Source organism: Salvelinus sp. IW2-2015, linkage group LG4q.1:29, assembly GCF_002910315.2.
Source record: "Salvelinus sp. IW2-2015 linkage group LG4q.1:29, ASM291031v2, whole genome shotgun sequence".
Lineage (NCBI taxonomy): Eukaryota > Metazoa > Chordata > Actinopteri > Salmoniformes > Salmonidae > Salvelinus > Salvelinus sp. IW2-2015.
This window is the reverse complement of record NC_036842.1, coordinates 26,692,585-26,709,315: the sequence shown is the minus strand read 5'-3', so window position 1 is coordinate 26,709,315 and position 16,731 is coordinate 26,692,585. Positions and strand designations below refer to the sequence as shown.

Genomic DNA, 16,731 nt, shown 5'->3' with positions numbered 1-16,731 from the left:
TAATTTACATGACAGGGGAAGGAGCATTCTAAACAGTTTAAATTACAATGTCAAACTCAGGACAGATCTGCTAATAGAATGAGTCTATTCTCAGAGCATAACAGTACATCTCATTAACATTGTATTGGTCTAATTTCTGAATGTAGGCTTTCGGAGACCACAGAATGATCAGCATGGTATGAATTACAGGGGAGCCATTGGGGTGCTCAGCTCCTCTGAATGAGACGTTCGCTCCCCTAAATGCAACAGAAGTCAAACTTTTTTTGTGGGGGGGTCTCTAAATTATGCTAATTTAACCATTCTCCTATTTGTTTAAAATGCAGTGGTAAATATATTTTAGTGGTAAATATGAAAATAAAATCTTCCAATGAAATGAACCTCTGTCACGGTTTAAATCATGTATTAAGAATAGTCTTTATTCCAATTTATCCATTGATTTATCATTGTTTGCTTATGTCACTCAGCTGTTTAGAGTGCTCAAATCGATTTGATTGGTCGCATACACATATTTAGCAGATGTTATTGTGGGTGTAGCAAAATGCTTGTGTTCATAGCTCCAACGGTGCAGTAGTATCTAACAATTCACAACAATACACACATCTAAAAGTAAAAGAATGGAATTAAGAAATATATACATCATCAAATCAAGTTTATTTTATATAGCCCTTCGTACATCAGCTAATATCTCGAAGTGCTGTACAGAAACCCAGCCTAAAACCCCAAACAGCAAGCAATGCAGGTGTAGAAGCACGGTGGCTAGGAAAAACTCCCTAGAAAGGCCAAAACCTAGAGAGGAACCAGGCTATGAGGGGTGGCCAGTCCTCTTCTGGCAGTGCCGGGTGGAGATTATAACAGAACATGTCCAAGATGTTCAAAATGTTCATAAATGACAAGCATGGTCAAATAATAATCAGGAATAAATGTCAGTTGGCTTTTCATAGCCGATCATTAAGAGTTGAAAACAGCAGGTCTGGGACAGGTAGGGGTTCCATAACCGCAGGCAGAACAGTTGAAACTGGAACAGCAGCAAGGCCAGGTGGACTGGGGACAGCAAGGAGTCATCATGCCCGGTAGTCCTGGCGTATGGTCCTAGGGCTCAGGTCCTCCGAGAGAGAGAAAGAAAGAGAGAAGGAGAGAATTAGARAGAGCATACTTAAATTCACACAGGACACTGGATAAGACAGGAGAAGTACTCCAGATATAACCAACTGACTCTAGCCCCCCGACACAAACTACTGCAGCATAAATACTGGAGGCTGAGACAGGAGGGGTCAGGAGACACTGTGGCCCCATCCGATGATACCCCCGGACAGGGCCAAACAGGAAACAGCACCACTAGAGGGATATCTACCAACCACCAACTTACAATCCTGAGACAAGGCCGAGTATAGCTCATACATATTAGGATGAGCAATGTCAAGCTAGCCTGAGTCAACAGGACCCTAACATGGGGACCGGCGCACCGGAGGTGATGGATATCATCATTGGGAGATCGTGGAGAACTAGCTGGGGCGACCAGCTCGACTCCATGGCCCCGCTGCTGGAGGACTCCACCAACGACATCGCGACCCCCCCCCCCCCCTGCCGGGCTTCCTGATTGGAGCCAATTCCCCTGCCGGGGATTCCGAACACGCAGGCAGGACGCAATCCCCACCAGCTCTCGGTGTGAACCTGCAGGATGTGTGTAAACGTGGCTAATAAACTGGTGATTCCCTGGCCCAATACAGTAGCAGAGACCACCACATCCCGCTACCCAAAGCTAAACAGGCAGCCAGGAAAGTACTACCAGTCTTCCCCGAATGCCTGGAGGAGGTTAATGGTGCAACTTGAACACTGCCGGACTTCCTCAAAATGTAATTTTGACTATTCAGAGTGCTAGAGCCGCATCCACCAGGCCCCTTTATAATTATAAATGGCAGGTGTTTGAGGAATGGTGTGCTAAAATACAGGCAGTGTCATTCCAGTGCTCTGTTTTGGTAATCCTGTTGTTTCTACAATAATTATTAGAAAAAGGAAAGGCTTTTTCTACTATTAAAGTATATCTGGCAGCTATTTTGGCTTTTCATGTGGCTTTTGGGAACACGATAGACCCCCATGTCGCCCGTTTTATGAAGGGTGCACGTCGCTTGCGTCTGGTGTCCAAACAGCTGGCCCCGTCATGGGATTTATCAATTGTTTTGGATACTCTATGCCAACAGCCTTTTGAGCCTCTGGATCAGGTGGAACTGAAGATGCTTTCATTTTAGACCTCGCGATTACTAGCACTGGCTTCTGCAAAGCGTTTAAGTGACATTCACGCATTCTCGGTGCACTCGTCATGTGCGCAATTTGTACCTGGTAACAATAGGGTATCATTGCGGCCTAACCCCGCATTTAATCCCTAAGATTATTAACCCATCTTTGATGTGTCTTCCACTTGAGCTAGTAGCTTTTTATCCCCCACCGTTTTCCTCTCCGAACATCAACGGTTGCATATGTTGTGTCCAGTACGCGCTCTGCGCATCTACATGAACAGGACTAAGGGATTTAGGAAATGTGATCAGTTCTTTGTTTCCTGGGCGAAACCTCAGGTAAAACGCTCACTAAACAACGCCTCTCCCACTGGATAGTGGAGGGTATCGCTTTGGCCTACACAAGGGTCTTCAGTCTCCTGCTGGCCTACGGGCTCATTCCACGAGCGGAATGGCTATGTCCTGGGATTTATTTAAGGGCATATCTATCCAAGATATTTGCTCAGCAGCGAGTTGGGCTTCGCCTCATACATTTGCAAAGTTTTATAGGCTCGATGTCACTGCACCGACCCTGGCGCATACTGTTTTACTTCTAGGATCTTCTGAGGGGCAAGGCCCATTTGTGTGATATATATATATACAGTATATCACAAAAGTGAGTACACCCCTCACATTTTTTTATTTTTATATTTGAGTATATCTTTTCATGCGAAAAAGTGAGTACACCCCTAGGTGAAAATGTCCAAATTGGGCCCAATTAGCCATTTTCCCTCCCCGGTGTCGTGTGACTCGTTAGTGTTACAACGTCTCAGGTGTGAATGGGGAGCAGGTGTGTTAAATTTGGTGTCATCGCTCTCACACTCCCTCATACTGACTGGTCACTGGAAGTTCAACATGGCACCTCATGGCAAAGAACTCTCTGAGGATCTGAAAAAAATAATTGTTGCTCTACATAAAGATGGCCTGGGCTATAAGAAGATTGCCAAGACCCTGAAACTGAGCTGCAGCACGGTGGCCAAGACCATACAGCGGTTTAACTGGACAGGTTCCACTCAGAACAGGCCTCGCCATGGTCGACCAAAGAAGTTGAGTGCACGTGCTCAGCGTCATATCCAGAGGTTGTCTTTGGGAAATAGACGTATGAGTGCTGCCAGCATTGCTGCAGAGGTTGAAGGGGTGGGGGGTCAGCCTGTCAGTGCTCAGACCATACGCCGTACACTGCATCAAATTGGTCTGCATGGCTGTCGTCCCAGAAGGAAGCCTCTTCTAAAGATTATGCACAAGAAAGCCCGCAAACAGTTTGCTGAAGACAAGCAGACTAAGGACATGGATTACTGGAACCATGTCCTGTGGTCTGATGAGACCAAGATAAACGACAAGACAAGTGTGTCTTGCCTACAGTCAAGCATGGTGGTGGGAGTGTCATGGTCTGGGGCTGCATGAGTGCTGCCGGCACTGGGGAGCTACAGTTCATTGAAGGAACCATGAATGCCAACATGTACTGTGACATACTGAAGCAGAGCATGATTCCCTGCCTTCGGAGACTGGGCCGCAGGGCAGTATTCCAACATGATAACGACCCCAAACACACCTCCAAGMCGACCACTGCCTTGCTAAAGAAGCTGAGGGTAAAGGTGATGGACTGGCCAAGCATGTCTCCAGACCTAAACCCTATTGAGCATCTGTGGGGCATCCTCAAACGGAAGGTGGAGGAGTGCAAGGTCTCTAATATCCACCAGCTCCGTGATGTCGTCATGGAGGAGTGGAAGAGGACTCCAGTGGCAACCTGTGAAGCTCTGGTGAACTCCATGCCCATAGGGTTAAGGCAGTGCTGGAAAATGATGGTAGCCACACATAAAATATTGACACTTTGGGCCCAATTTTGACATTTTCACTTAGGGGTGTACTCACTTTTGTTGCCAGCGGTTTAGACATTAATGGCTGTGTGTTGAGTTATTTTGAGGGGACAGCAAATTTACACTGTTATACAAGCTGTACACTCACTACTTTACATTGTAGCAAAGTGTCATTTCTTCAGTGTTGTCACACGAAAAGATATACTCAAATATTTTTTTTTAAATGTGAGGGGTGTACTCACTTTTGTGATATACTGTATATATATATATATATATATATAGCACAGATTAGTCGGTCGTCAGGATAAGCTTGTCTGGCAATAAGGGAGTCAGTATATCCCAAGTGAAATACCAAAATGAATACTTGAAAGAGAACTATAGGTTACGACTGTAACCCCTGTTCTCTGATAGTATGAGTGAGGTATTTCACCAGAACACCCTCCTTGCATGAGCGAGGAAGAGGTGTGGCTATTCTTGAATGACTGAGATGCTGCGTCGGGCCCTTTTATAGGGTAGGAGGGACACCCTTCCCCGACGCACAAGTCTCGACGTCCAGCCAATTATGGCTGGCGTAGTGTAATAAGGCTTCTGACGAATACGCTAGGGGCGTATCCCATAGTGAAGTACCTCACTCATACTATCAGAGAACCGGGGTTAGTCATAACCTATAGTTTCCCTGCATTAAAGTCCCCAGCCACTAGGAGCGCCACCTCCTGGATGAGCGTTTTCCTGTTTGCTTATGGCTGTATACAACTCATTGAGTACGGTCTTAGTGCCAGCATCGGTCTGCGGAAAATATAGATGTAAACTCTCTTGGTAAAGAGTGTGGTCTACAGCTTATCATGAGATACTTTACCTAAGGTGAGCAAAACCTTGAGACTTCCTTAGATTTCATGCACCAGTTGTTTACAAATATGCATAGGCCGCCTCCCCTTGTCTTACCAGAGGCCGATGTTCTATCCTGCCGAAAAAGCCATAAAACCCGCCAGCTGTATGTTAATCATGTCGTCGTTCAGCCACGACTCAGTGAAACATAAGATATTACAGTTTTTAATGTCTCGTTGGTAGGATATACGTTCTTGTAATTTGTCTATTTTATTATCGATTGATTGTAAGTTGGCTAATAGGACTGATGGTAAAGGTAGATTACTCTCTCGGCGACGGATCCTTACAAGGCACCCGGACCGTCGTCCACAATACCTCCATGTTTTCCTCCTGCGAATGACTGGGATGAGGGCCTTGTTGGGTGTCTGGAGTAAACCCTTCCCATCTGACTCGTTGAAGAAGAATTCCTCCAGTACGGGGTGAGTAATCGCTGCCCTGATATCAAGAAGCTCTTTTCGGTCATAAGACATGGTGGCAGAAACATTATGTACTAAATAAGTTACAAATAACGCGAACGGTTACGGGATCATAAAACGGGATTTCAGATTGTCAGTGACATGTACGCTGAGGAACTTTGAAGCTTTTCACCTTCTCCACTGCGGTCAACTGTGATGTAAGTGCCTTAATGTGTTTGGACCCCAGGAAGAATTTCTTGTCCCTAAGAAGTATTAGTAGTATTAGACCTAATATTTAGGTAATGAATGAAGACTACACCTCTCTGGTCTGTCTTCACCGTGCTCTTTGCGCAGTTACGCACCTGACCTCCGCTGCCTCTCAGCTACAGCTTTTCCTCTTAGCTCTTGGAGTCCCAGGAAAAGCTAGACTACAATAGCTTGTTGTACACTTAATTCAAGCATTTTATTTACTTCTAGTAGCCTATCAAGGAGAATTTCCAGCTTGATCTTGCTTGTTGATTGTAAAATAGGCGGAGAGATTGTAAAATAGGCGGAGAGAGCGCTAGCTGTTCCCATGTACTATAGGCTATGCAAGCCTCCGCTGTTCCACTTCACTTGAAAGCTATAGGAAAAGCCAGGAAAAGCTATAGGCTACAAAAGCTATAGGACATGTTTTTTTATATACTAAGCCTAATGGTATTTTTGTGAAGAGAAGCAGGCTTGCTCTTGCTAAGTATAAAATGGGCCTAGGCCAAATGAACTGTCGCCCGGGACAGACCGAGAGACAGCGAAAAAGTGGAAGGCACTTGCAAACCACTTGAGCATCGAGGCAAACAATGACAAGATGTAAAAGATGTGCAGGCTAAACAGCGTCTGTTGTTGAATTGCTACATTTCTATATTTTTCATTAAAGATTTTACTTTCAAAGATTTTACAGTTCATATAATTTAAATAAATTATATTAGCCATAATCTATTGATATAACATGACTGGGAATACAGATATGTATCTGTTGCTCACAGATCCCTTTAAAAAAAAAATAGGGCTGTGGAAGTTGCTGGATATTGGTGGGAACTGGAACACGCTGTCGTACACGTCGATCCAGAGCATCCCAAACATGTTCTATGGGTGACATGTAAGATGAGTATGCAGGTTATGGAAGAACTGGGACACTTTCAGCTTCTAGGAATTGTGTACACATCCTTGCAACATGGGACCGTGCATCATTATGTTGGAACATGAGGTAGTGGCGGCGGATGAATGGCACGACAATGGGCCTCAGGATCTAGTCACAGTATCGCTGTGCATTCATATTGCCATCGATAAAATGCAATTGTATTCATTGTTTGTAACTTATGCCCGCCCGTATCATAACCTCACCGCCACCATGGGGAACTCTGTTTACAAAATTGACATCAGCAAACCGTTCGCCCTCACAACGCCATACCGCTGTCTGCGGTTTTGAGGCCTGTTGGACGTACTACCAAATTCTCTAAAACGACATTGGAGGCGGTTTATGGTAGAGAAATGAACATTAAATTATCTGGCAACGGGCCTCCCTAGTGGCGTGGTGCTAGCTGTGTCTCTACAGATCCTGGTTCGATCCCAGGCTGTATTGCAGACTGCCGCAACCGGGAGACCATGGTGCACAATTGGCCCAGCGTCGTCCGTGTTAGGGGAGGGTTTGGCTGGCCGGGTTGTCCTTGTCTTATCGTGCTCTAGCGTCTCCTGTGGCGGGCTGGGCGCAATGCACGCTGACACGGTCGCCAGGTGTACGGTGTTTCCTCCGACACATTGGTGCGGCTGGATAGTAGGATAGTAAAACCAAACACACACACACTCTATTCAAAGCAAACAGTAAAGCAGTCAAACACCCTGGTCTCAGACTTGGATGCTGTTGTTGTTTACTGAAAGAGATTTGACATCTCCCTGCTGCGTTTATGGGTCAGACCGTCTTCACTCACTCGCTCTACTGTTTAAATCTACCCCACCCCCCCCCTCCTTCTTCTTCTCTCGCTCTCAATTCAATTTCAATATATGGGGCTTTATTGACATGGGAAACATATGTTTACATTGCCAAAGCAAGTGAAATAGATAATACAAAATTAACAGTAAACATTACACTTACAAAAGTTCCAAAATAATAACAGTGTTGTAATGATGTGCAAATAGGGAAAATAAATAAACCATATAGGTTGTATTTACAATGGTGTTGTTTCTTCACTGGTTACCCTTTTCTTGTGGCAACAGGTCACAAATATTGCTGTTGTGTTTGCACACTGAGGTATTTCACCCAATATACACTGCTCAAAAAAAATAAAGGGAACACTTAAACAACACAATGTAACTCAAGTCAATCACACTTCTATGAAATCAAACTGTCCACTTAGGAAGCAACACTGATTGACAATAAATTTCACATGCTGTTGTGCAAATGGAATAGACAAAAGGTGGAAATTATAGGCAATTAGCAAGACACCCCCAAAAAAGGAGTGATTCTGCAGGTGGTGACCACAGACCACTTCTCATTCCTATGCTTCCTGGCTGATGTTTTGGTCACTTTTGAATGCTGGTGGTGCTCTCACTCCAGTGGTAGCATGAGACGGAGTCTACAACCCACACAAGTGGTCAGGTAGTGCAGTTCATCCAGGATGGCACATCAATGCGAGCTGTGGCAAAAAGGTTTGCTGTGTCTGTCAGCGTAGTGTCCAGAGCATGGAGGCGCTACCAGGAGACAGGCCAGTACATCAGGAGACGTGGAGGAGGCCGTAGGAGGACGCAAAAACCGCTACCCTCGCCTTTGTGCAAGGAGGTGCACTGCCAGAGCCCTGCAAAATGACCTCCAGCAGGCCACATCTAGGTGCTGCTGTAGGCCCTCCTTAGTTGGTGACCGAAGCACGAGATCATCAGCAAACAGTAGACATTTGACTTCAAGATTCTAGTATGGTGAGGCCGGGTGCTGCAGACTGTTCTCGTGCCATTGCCAATTCATTGATATATAGTTAAGGAGGGTGGGACTTAAGCTGCATCCCTGTCTCACCCCCGGCCCTGTGGAAAGAAATGTGTGTGTTTTGCCAATTTTAACCGCACATTAGTTGGTCCCCCCTTTGCTGCTATAACAGCCTCCACTCTTCTGGAATGCTTTCCACTAGATTTTTTGAAAATATCTGTGGGATTTGCTTCCATTCAGCTAGTGAGTCAGGCATGGATGTTGGGGCGATTAGACCTAGCTCGTAGTCGGCGTTCCAATTCATCCCAAAGGTGTTCGATGGGGTTGAGGTCAGGGCTATGTGCAGGCCAGTCAAGTTCTTCTACACCGATCTCAACAAACCATTTCTGTATGGACCTCGCTTTATGCACAGGGCATTGTCATGCTAAAACAGGAACGGCCTTCCCAAACTGTTGGCACATAGTTGGAAGCACAGAATCGTCTAGAATGTCGTATGCTGTAGCGTTAAGATTTCCTCTCACTGGAACTAAGGGACCTAGCCCGAACCTAGCCTGAAAACATCCCATTATTTTGCCTCCACCGAACTATACAGTTGGCACTATGCATTAGGGACAGTAGCGTTTTCCTGGCATCCGCCAACTCTCGATTCATCCGTCGGACTGCCAGATGGTGAAGGTTACTCACCCCCCCCCCCTCACTCCAGAGACTGCGTTTCCACTGCTCCAGAGTCCAATGGCGGCGAGCTTAACACCACTCCAGCCGACGCTTGGCATTGCGCATGGTGATCTTAGGCTTGTGTGCGGCTGCTCGGCCATGGAAACCCATTTCACGAAGCTCCCGACGAACAGTTATTGTGCTGACTCTCCTTCCAGAGGCAGGTTGGAAGTCGGTAGTGAGTGTTGCAACCGAGGATGGACTATTTTTACGTGCTACGCACTTCAGCGGTCCCGTTCTGTGTTCTTGTGTGGCCTACCATTTCGCGGCTGAGCTGTTGTTGCTCCGAGACGTTTCCACTTTACAATAACAGCACTTACAGTTTACCCTTCATATCTCCCTCCCCCCTCTTTCTTCTTGACAGGCCCACTATGTTAAATGTTTTGTTGATGTTGATATGATTTATATATACTAATCATATTTCTCTCTCTATCCTTTCTATCTCTACCCTCAGCCCCTTGAATTTGATGAGTGCAGGCTTGACATCAGTGTTAACGACAGTGTGTGGTACCTGAGAGCCATAGACTCAGAACACAGACACCAGTGGATCAACTCCATCGAACTACACAGGGTAAGAGACACACATCACCAGGGTTTGCAATATGTCTTTCTGATTGTATTGTATTTGAGTTCTGTCATTTTGAAATGGAATGGATCTAACTTGGTTCTTTCCTCTGCTGTATTCTTCTTTAAATGACATGTTTTATTGCCACAACTTATAAACGCAACATGCAATTTAAACTATTTTACTGAAAACAGTTCATATAAGGAAATAAATTAATTGGACTCTAATCTATGGATTTCACACGCCTGGGCAGGGGTTCAGCCATGGGTGGGCCTGGGAGGGCATAGGTCCACCCACTGGGAAGCCAGGCCCAGCCAATCAGACGTGTTTCCCCAGAAAGGGCTTTATTACAGACAAATACTCCTCAGTTTCATCAGCTGTCCAGGTGGCTGGTCTCAGACGTTCCCGCAGGTGAAGAAACGGCATGTGGAGGTCCTGGGCTGGCGTGGTTACACCTTGTCTGTGGTGAGGCCGGTTGGACGTACTGCCAAATTCTCTTAAATGGTGTTGGAGATGGCTGTTGGTAGTGAAATTAACATTCAATTCTCTGACAACAGCTGTGGTAGACATTCCTGCAGTTGGCATGCCAATTGCACGCTCCCTCAAAACTTGAGACATCTATGGCATTGTGTTTTGTGACAAAACTTCACATTTTAGAGTGGCCTTTTATTGTGCTCGGGACAAGGTGCACCTGCGTTATGACCATGCTGTTTATTCAGCTTATTTATATGCCACACCTATCAGGTGGATGGATTATCTTGGAAAAGGAGAAATGCTCACTAACAGGGATGTAAACAAATATATGCACAACATTTGAGAGAAATATTATTTTTGTGCGTATGGATTTTTTTTTTTGTTCAGCTCATAAAACATGGGACCACACTTTACATGTTGCCTTTATATTTGTGTTCAGTATATTTACCACTATCTAGGTTTCCATCCAATCGGCAACAGATTTTCATGCAAATATAGACTGTTGCTCCACTTGGGAGGCCCACTTTCACCACCCTGTAAAGTTCGTCATAACTTATTTTGTCTGCCTAATATTCTGCATGGTTTCCCGAGTAGGTCAGTTAGGATCACCGCTTTATTATAAGAATGTGAAATGTCAGAATAATAGTAGAAAGAATTATTTATTTCAGCTTTTATTTCTTTCATCACATTCCCAGTGTGTCAGAAGTTTACATACTCAATTAGTATTTGGTAGCATTGCCTTTAAATTGTTTAACTTGGGTCAAACGTTTCGGGTAGCCTTCCACAAGCTTCCCACAATAAGTTGGGTGAATTTTGGCCTATTCCTCCTGACAGAGCTGGTGTAACTGAGTTTGTAGGTTTGTAGGCCTCCTTACTTGCAGACGCTTCTTCGGTTCTGCCCACACATTTTCTACAGGATTGAGGTCAGGGCTTTGTGATGGACACTCCAATACCTTGACTTGTCCTTAAGCCATTTTGCCACAACTTTGGAAGTGTGCCTGGGGTCATTGTCCATTTGGAAGGCCCATTTGCGACCAAGCTTTAACTTCCTGACTGATGTCTTGAGATTTTGCTTCAATATATCCACATACTTTTCCTACCTCATGATGCCATCTATTTTGTGAAGTGTACCAGTCCCTCCTGCAGCAAAGCACCCCCACAGCATGATGCTGTCACCCCCGTGCTTCACGGTTGGGATGGTGTTCTTCGGCTTGCAAGCATCCTCCTTTTTCCTCCAAACATAACGATAGTCATTATGGCCAAACAGTTCTTTTTTTGTTTCATCAGACCAGAGGACATTTCTCCAAAAAGTACAATCTTTGTCCCCATGTGCAGTTGCAAACCGTAGTCTGGCTTTTTTATGGCGGTTTTGGAGCAGTGGCTTCTTCCTTGCTGAGTGGCCTTTCAGGTTATGTCGATATAGGACTCGTTTTACTGTGGGTATAGATACTTTTGTACCTGTTTCCTCCAGAATCTTCACAAGATCCTTTGCTGTTGTTCTGGGATTGATTTGCATTTTTCACCAAAGTACGTTCATCTCTAGGAGAGAGAACGCGTCTCCTTCCTGAGCGGTATGAGAGCTGCGTGGTCCCATGGTGTTTATTCTTGCGTACCATTGTTTGTACCGATGAACTTGGTACCTTCAGGTGTTTGGAAATTGCTCCCAAGGATGAACCAGACTTGTGGAGGTCTACAATTTTGTTTCTTAGGTCTTGGCTGATTTATTTTGATTTTCCCACGATGTCAAGCAAAGAGGCACTGAGTTTGAAGGTAGGCCTTAAAATACATCCACAGGTACACGTCCAATTGACTCAAATGATGTCAATTAGCCTATCAGAAGCTTCTAAAATCATGACATCATTTTCTGGAATTTTCCAAGCTGTTTAAAGGCACAGTCAACTTAGTGTATATAAACTTCTAACCCACTGGATTTGTGATACAGTGAATTATAAGTGAAATAATCTGTCTGTAAACAATTGTTGGTTAAAGTAGATGTCCTAACCGACTTGCTATTCGAACGGTGATAATGGTGGCCACGGTCATTTGGCTGACAAATAACCGTCGTCCAAAATTCCATGTTCGTCACTTGTTGTTTCAGTCATTTCGCATAGCATTCCCTGTTACACACATTCACTCATAGATAAAACTGTATTAACCATGTGTGATGTGTCTGTTTCTACTAGAGCCTTAGAGACGGGAGGATAGACAGTGGAGTCATCCAGAGGACCTCACTAGTCCCTCCATCAGCGGTGTGTTTAATGGCAAGTCTATCTACACTAAACCCAAAGCTACTGTTTAATCTATTTCCCTACAGCACAGTACCCTTAATATAGTGTGTGTGTTCTTTTATCCGGAGTTGTCATTTGCTGTTCTCACCATTTAAAAACAGGTCAGATAAGGGGGGAGTGAGTGGCACCTATTGTTTACACTCAGAATGAAGGACAAAGCTTCCAGGGAGGGGTTCTCACTGTTAAGTTCATGTTTTAAGTATCCCTATATTTCTGTTACGGGGCTTTCTTTTCACTCTGTTATTAGTGCGCCTGCGTAGGGGTCTCGTTGTTGATGGACCTGGCCTGAGTGCAATGGCAGCCATGTAGTGTGCTAATACGGTTTAGTAAATGTTGTTAAACTGGAACCTAGTCGTTGTGTCACTTCAAGTTAACATTGATAGCAGAGGATGGCTAATAACTACAATGTGCCACCTCGGTTCGACAAGAAGAGGTCGTATGAAAGTTGGGAAAATTAACTTGGATTCTGGAGACGGGTTACTAATCTGGACAATAAAAGGCAAGCACTTGCATTGGTATTATCGCTCGAGGGAAGAGCGAGAGATACAGCACTGGAAATATCCCTGGAGGATTTGAACAAGGATGATGGTATGGGAACTTTGATCAGAGCACTGGATTCTGTGTGTCTTAAAGAAGAGAGAGACCGTGCCTACGAGGCATATTCAAACTTTGACACTGTTACTAGAGACATTTCGGTTGCAATGACGGACTACATAATTGATTTCGAACAGAGGTACACTAGGATGCACAAGTACGACATGGTTCTCCCGGATGCAGTGTTAGCTTTCAAGTTTCTAGATACTGCCTGTCTAGATGGTAGGGAGAAACAGTTGGCTTTGACTGCTTGTACTGTGCTGACTTCTGCATCAATGAAGTCGGCACCAAAAAAATGCTGGGGTGAAAACACGTCTGTTGCGCCAATAACAGATGGAATGCAAGTGAGTGACGTACCATATTACACTGAGCAGCAGAGAAAAGGCGCCAACAAGTCACGTTTTCAAGACAACCAGAAGAGGGCGCCATTACCCGGGACAAATCCACTGGACAAATATGGAAGGAGATCAAAATGTGCTATTCGTCAAAGCACTTAACATTGGGTTAAAGACTGTCCTCATAAAAATGAACAAGTTAAACTAACAGAGGAAAATGTAAACACAGAGAGAGAGCAGTTTAACATTACACTGTTTTCAAACTAATCTGCTTCTGATACTAGGATCTTGATAGTTGATAGAATCCTTAAATCAAATACAATTTTATTGGTCACATACACATGGTAAGCAGATGTTAATGCGAGTGTAGCGAAATGCTTGTGCTTCTAGTTCCGACCATGCAGTAATATCTAACAAGTAATCTAACAATTTCACAACAACAAAGGAAAGAATAAGAATATGTACATATAACTATTCAACGTGAATCCAAGATGGCGTGGGCAGTGTAGACGTGTTTGTTTAGTCCTCTCGTGTACGTTTGCATTTTTCGTATTTCTTGTATATATTTAAAAAAAATTCTATCTCTTTTCGATTTTTAATTCGATTATACCTTCCGGTAACCTACCTCACCCAATGTGATACGGAATCGCTATTATTTTTTAACTTTGGAACACATTCAAGAACCCCCAGTAGCTAATCAGCTACAAGCTATTTAGCCATTTTTAGCCGCTGCTAGCAGCTTTTACCTTCTGCACAGACACCAGCCCTGTTATTAGCCTGGATATTACTCACCAATTTACCAGCATCGGACTGTCTCTCGACAACAACGCCGGATTCCTGCCGTAATCCCTGAGCCACTACTTCTGATCCTCACAGCTAGCTTGCAGCTCCTGTACCAACTTGCCCTCCAAATACACCTCTGCTGTCTTCAATTCAAGATCTCACGCATCACTGCCTCATTGCCTGTATCCGCTACGGGCCCGGTCAAAACGCCCTCATCACTGTCAAACGCTCCCTAAAACACTTCTGCGAGCAGGCCTTTCTAATCGACCTGGCCCGGGTACCCTGGAAGGATATTGACCTCATCCCTTCAGTTGAGGATGCCTGGTCATCTTTTAAAGTTACTTCCCACACCTTTAGACAAAGCATTGGTCCGTTCAAAAAAATGCAGAACTAAGAAAGAATAGCCCTTGGTCCTCTCCTTACACTCACCTCTACTCACACAGAAAAAAAAAAAAAAAAAAAATAGCATCGAAGAGCCCCCGCGATATGCAACTGTTCAGGGAAGTCAGGAACCAATACACGCCAGTCAGTCCAGAGAAAGCAAAGGCCAGCTTTTTCAAGCAGAAATTTGCATCCTGTAGCTCTAACTTCCAAAAAGTTCCTGGGGATACTGTAAAATCCATGGAGAACAAGAGCACCTCCTCCCAGCTGCCACTTGCACTGAGGCTAGTAACACGGTCACCACCGATAAAATCCGTGATATCGAAAACTTCAACAAGCATTTCTCAATGGCTGGCCATGCCTTCCTCCTGGCGACTCTCAACCTTTGCCCAACCGCCCGCCCCCCGCTGCTACTCGCCCAAGCCTCCCCAGCTTCTCCTTTACCCAAATCCAGATAGCAGATGTTCTGAAAGACTGGAAAAACTGGACCCATACAAATCAGCTGGGCTGGACAATCTGGACCCCCTATTTCTGAAACTGTCCGCCGCCATTGTCGCACCCCCTATTACCAGCCTGTTCAACCTCTCCTTCGTATCATCTGAGATCCCCAAGGATTGGAAAGCTGCCGCCGGTCATCCCCCTCTTCAAAGGGGGAGACACCCTGGACCCAAACTGTTACAGACCTATATTCATCCTGCCCTGCCTATCTAAGGTCCTTCGAAAGCCAAGTCAACAACAGATCACTGACCATCTCGAATTCCCACCGTACCCTTTCCGTTTGCAATCCGGTTTCCGAGCCGGTCACGGGTGCACACTCAGCCACGCTCAAGGACTAAACGATATCATAAACACTGGCATCGATAAAAGACAGTACTGTGCAGCCGTCTTCATCGACCTGGCAAGGCTTTCGACTCTTGTCCAATCACCATATTCTTATGGGCAGACAGTTAGCCTCGGTTTTCTATGACTGCCTTGCCTGGTTCACCAACTACTTGTGCAGACAGAGTTCAGTGTGTCAAATCGGAGGGCATGTTGTCCGGTCCTCTGGCAGTCTCTATGGGGGTACCACAGGGTTCAATTCTCGGGCCGACTCTTTTCTCTGTATATATCAATGATGTTGCTCTTGCTGCGGGCGATTCCCTGATCCACCTCTACGCAGACGACACCATTCTGTATACTTCTGGCCCTTCCTTGGACACTGTGCTATCTAACCTCCAAACGAGCTTCAATGCCATACAACACCCTTCCGTGGCCTCCAACTGCTCTTAAACGCTAGTAAAACCAAATGCATGCTTTTCAACCGTTCGCTGCCGCACCCGCACGCCCGACTAGCATCACCACCCTGGACGGTTCCGACCTAGAATATGTGGACATCTATATAGTACCTAGGTGTCTGGCTAGGACTGCAAACTCTCCTTCCAGACTTCATATCAACATCTCCAATCCAAAATCAAATCTAGAGTCGGCTTTCTATTTCGCAACAAAGCCTCCTTCACTCACGCCGCAAACTTACCCTAGTAAAACTGACTATCCTACCGATCCTCGACTTCGGCGATGTCATCTACAAAAATAGCTTCCAATATTCTACCCAGCAAACTGGATGCAGTTTTCACAGTGCATTCCGTTTGTTACTAAAGCACCTTATACGACCCACCACTGCGACCTGTATGCCCTAGTCGGCTGGCCCTCGCACATGTTCGTCGTCAAGACCCACTGGCTCCAGGTCATCTACAAGGCTATGCAGGTAAAGTGCCGCCTTATCTCAGTTCACTGGTCACGATGGCTACACCCACCGTAGCACGCGCCTCCAGCAGGTGTATCTCACTGATCATCCCTAAAGCCAAAACCTAATTTGGACGCCTTTCCTTCCAGTTCTCTGCTGCCTGCGACTGGAACGAATTGCAAAAATCTCTGAAGTTGGAGACTTTATTACTCCCTCAACAACTTTAAAACATCTGCTATCCGAGCAGCTAAACCGATCGCTGTCAGCTGTACATTAGTCCATCGGTAATATAGCCCACCCAATTTACCTACCTCACCCCCACATATGCTTTTATTTATTTACTTTCTGCTCTTTTGCACACCAGTTATCTTCTACTTGCACATTGATCATCTGATGATTTATCACTCCAGTGTTAATCTGCTAATTGTAATTATTTGATTTATTGCCTACCTCCTCATGCCTTTTTGCACACATTGTATATATAGATTCTCTTTTTTTCTACCATGTTATTGACTTGTTTATTGTTTACTCCATGTGTAACGCCTGCTGTGTGTGTC

At 45.1% G+C, this 16,731-nt stretch overlaps 1 protein-coding gene across 4 annotated transcripts in view; it reads left to right on the top strand.

Annotated features, from left to right (window-relative positions):
* The window catches only part of LOC111961746 (ceramide transfer protein-like), a 58,554-nt gene that overhangs the window by 13,355 nt on the left and 28,468 nt on the right, over positions 1–16,731 (top strand). For all 4 annotated transcript variants that reach the window (XM_023984254.2, XM_023984256.2, XM_023984253.2 and 1 more), the window contains exons 4-5: positions 9,486–9,602; positions 12,254–12,331. In XM_023984254.2, the coding sequence (XP_023840022.1) occupies positions 9,486–9,602; positions 12,254–12,331 (195 nt within the window). The remainder of the gene's footprint in view (positions 1–9,485; positions 9,603–12,253; positions 12,332–16,731) is intronic.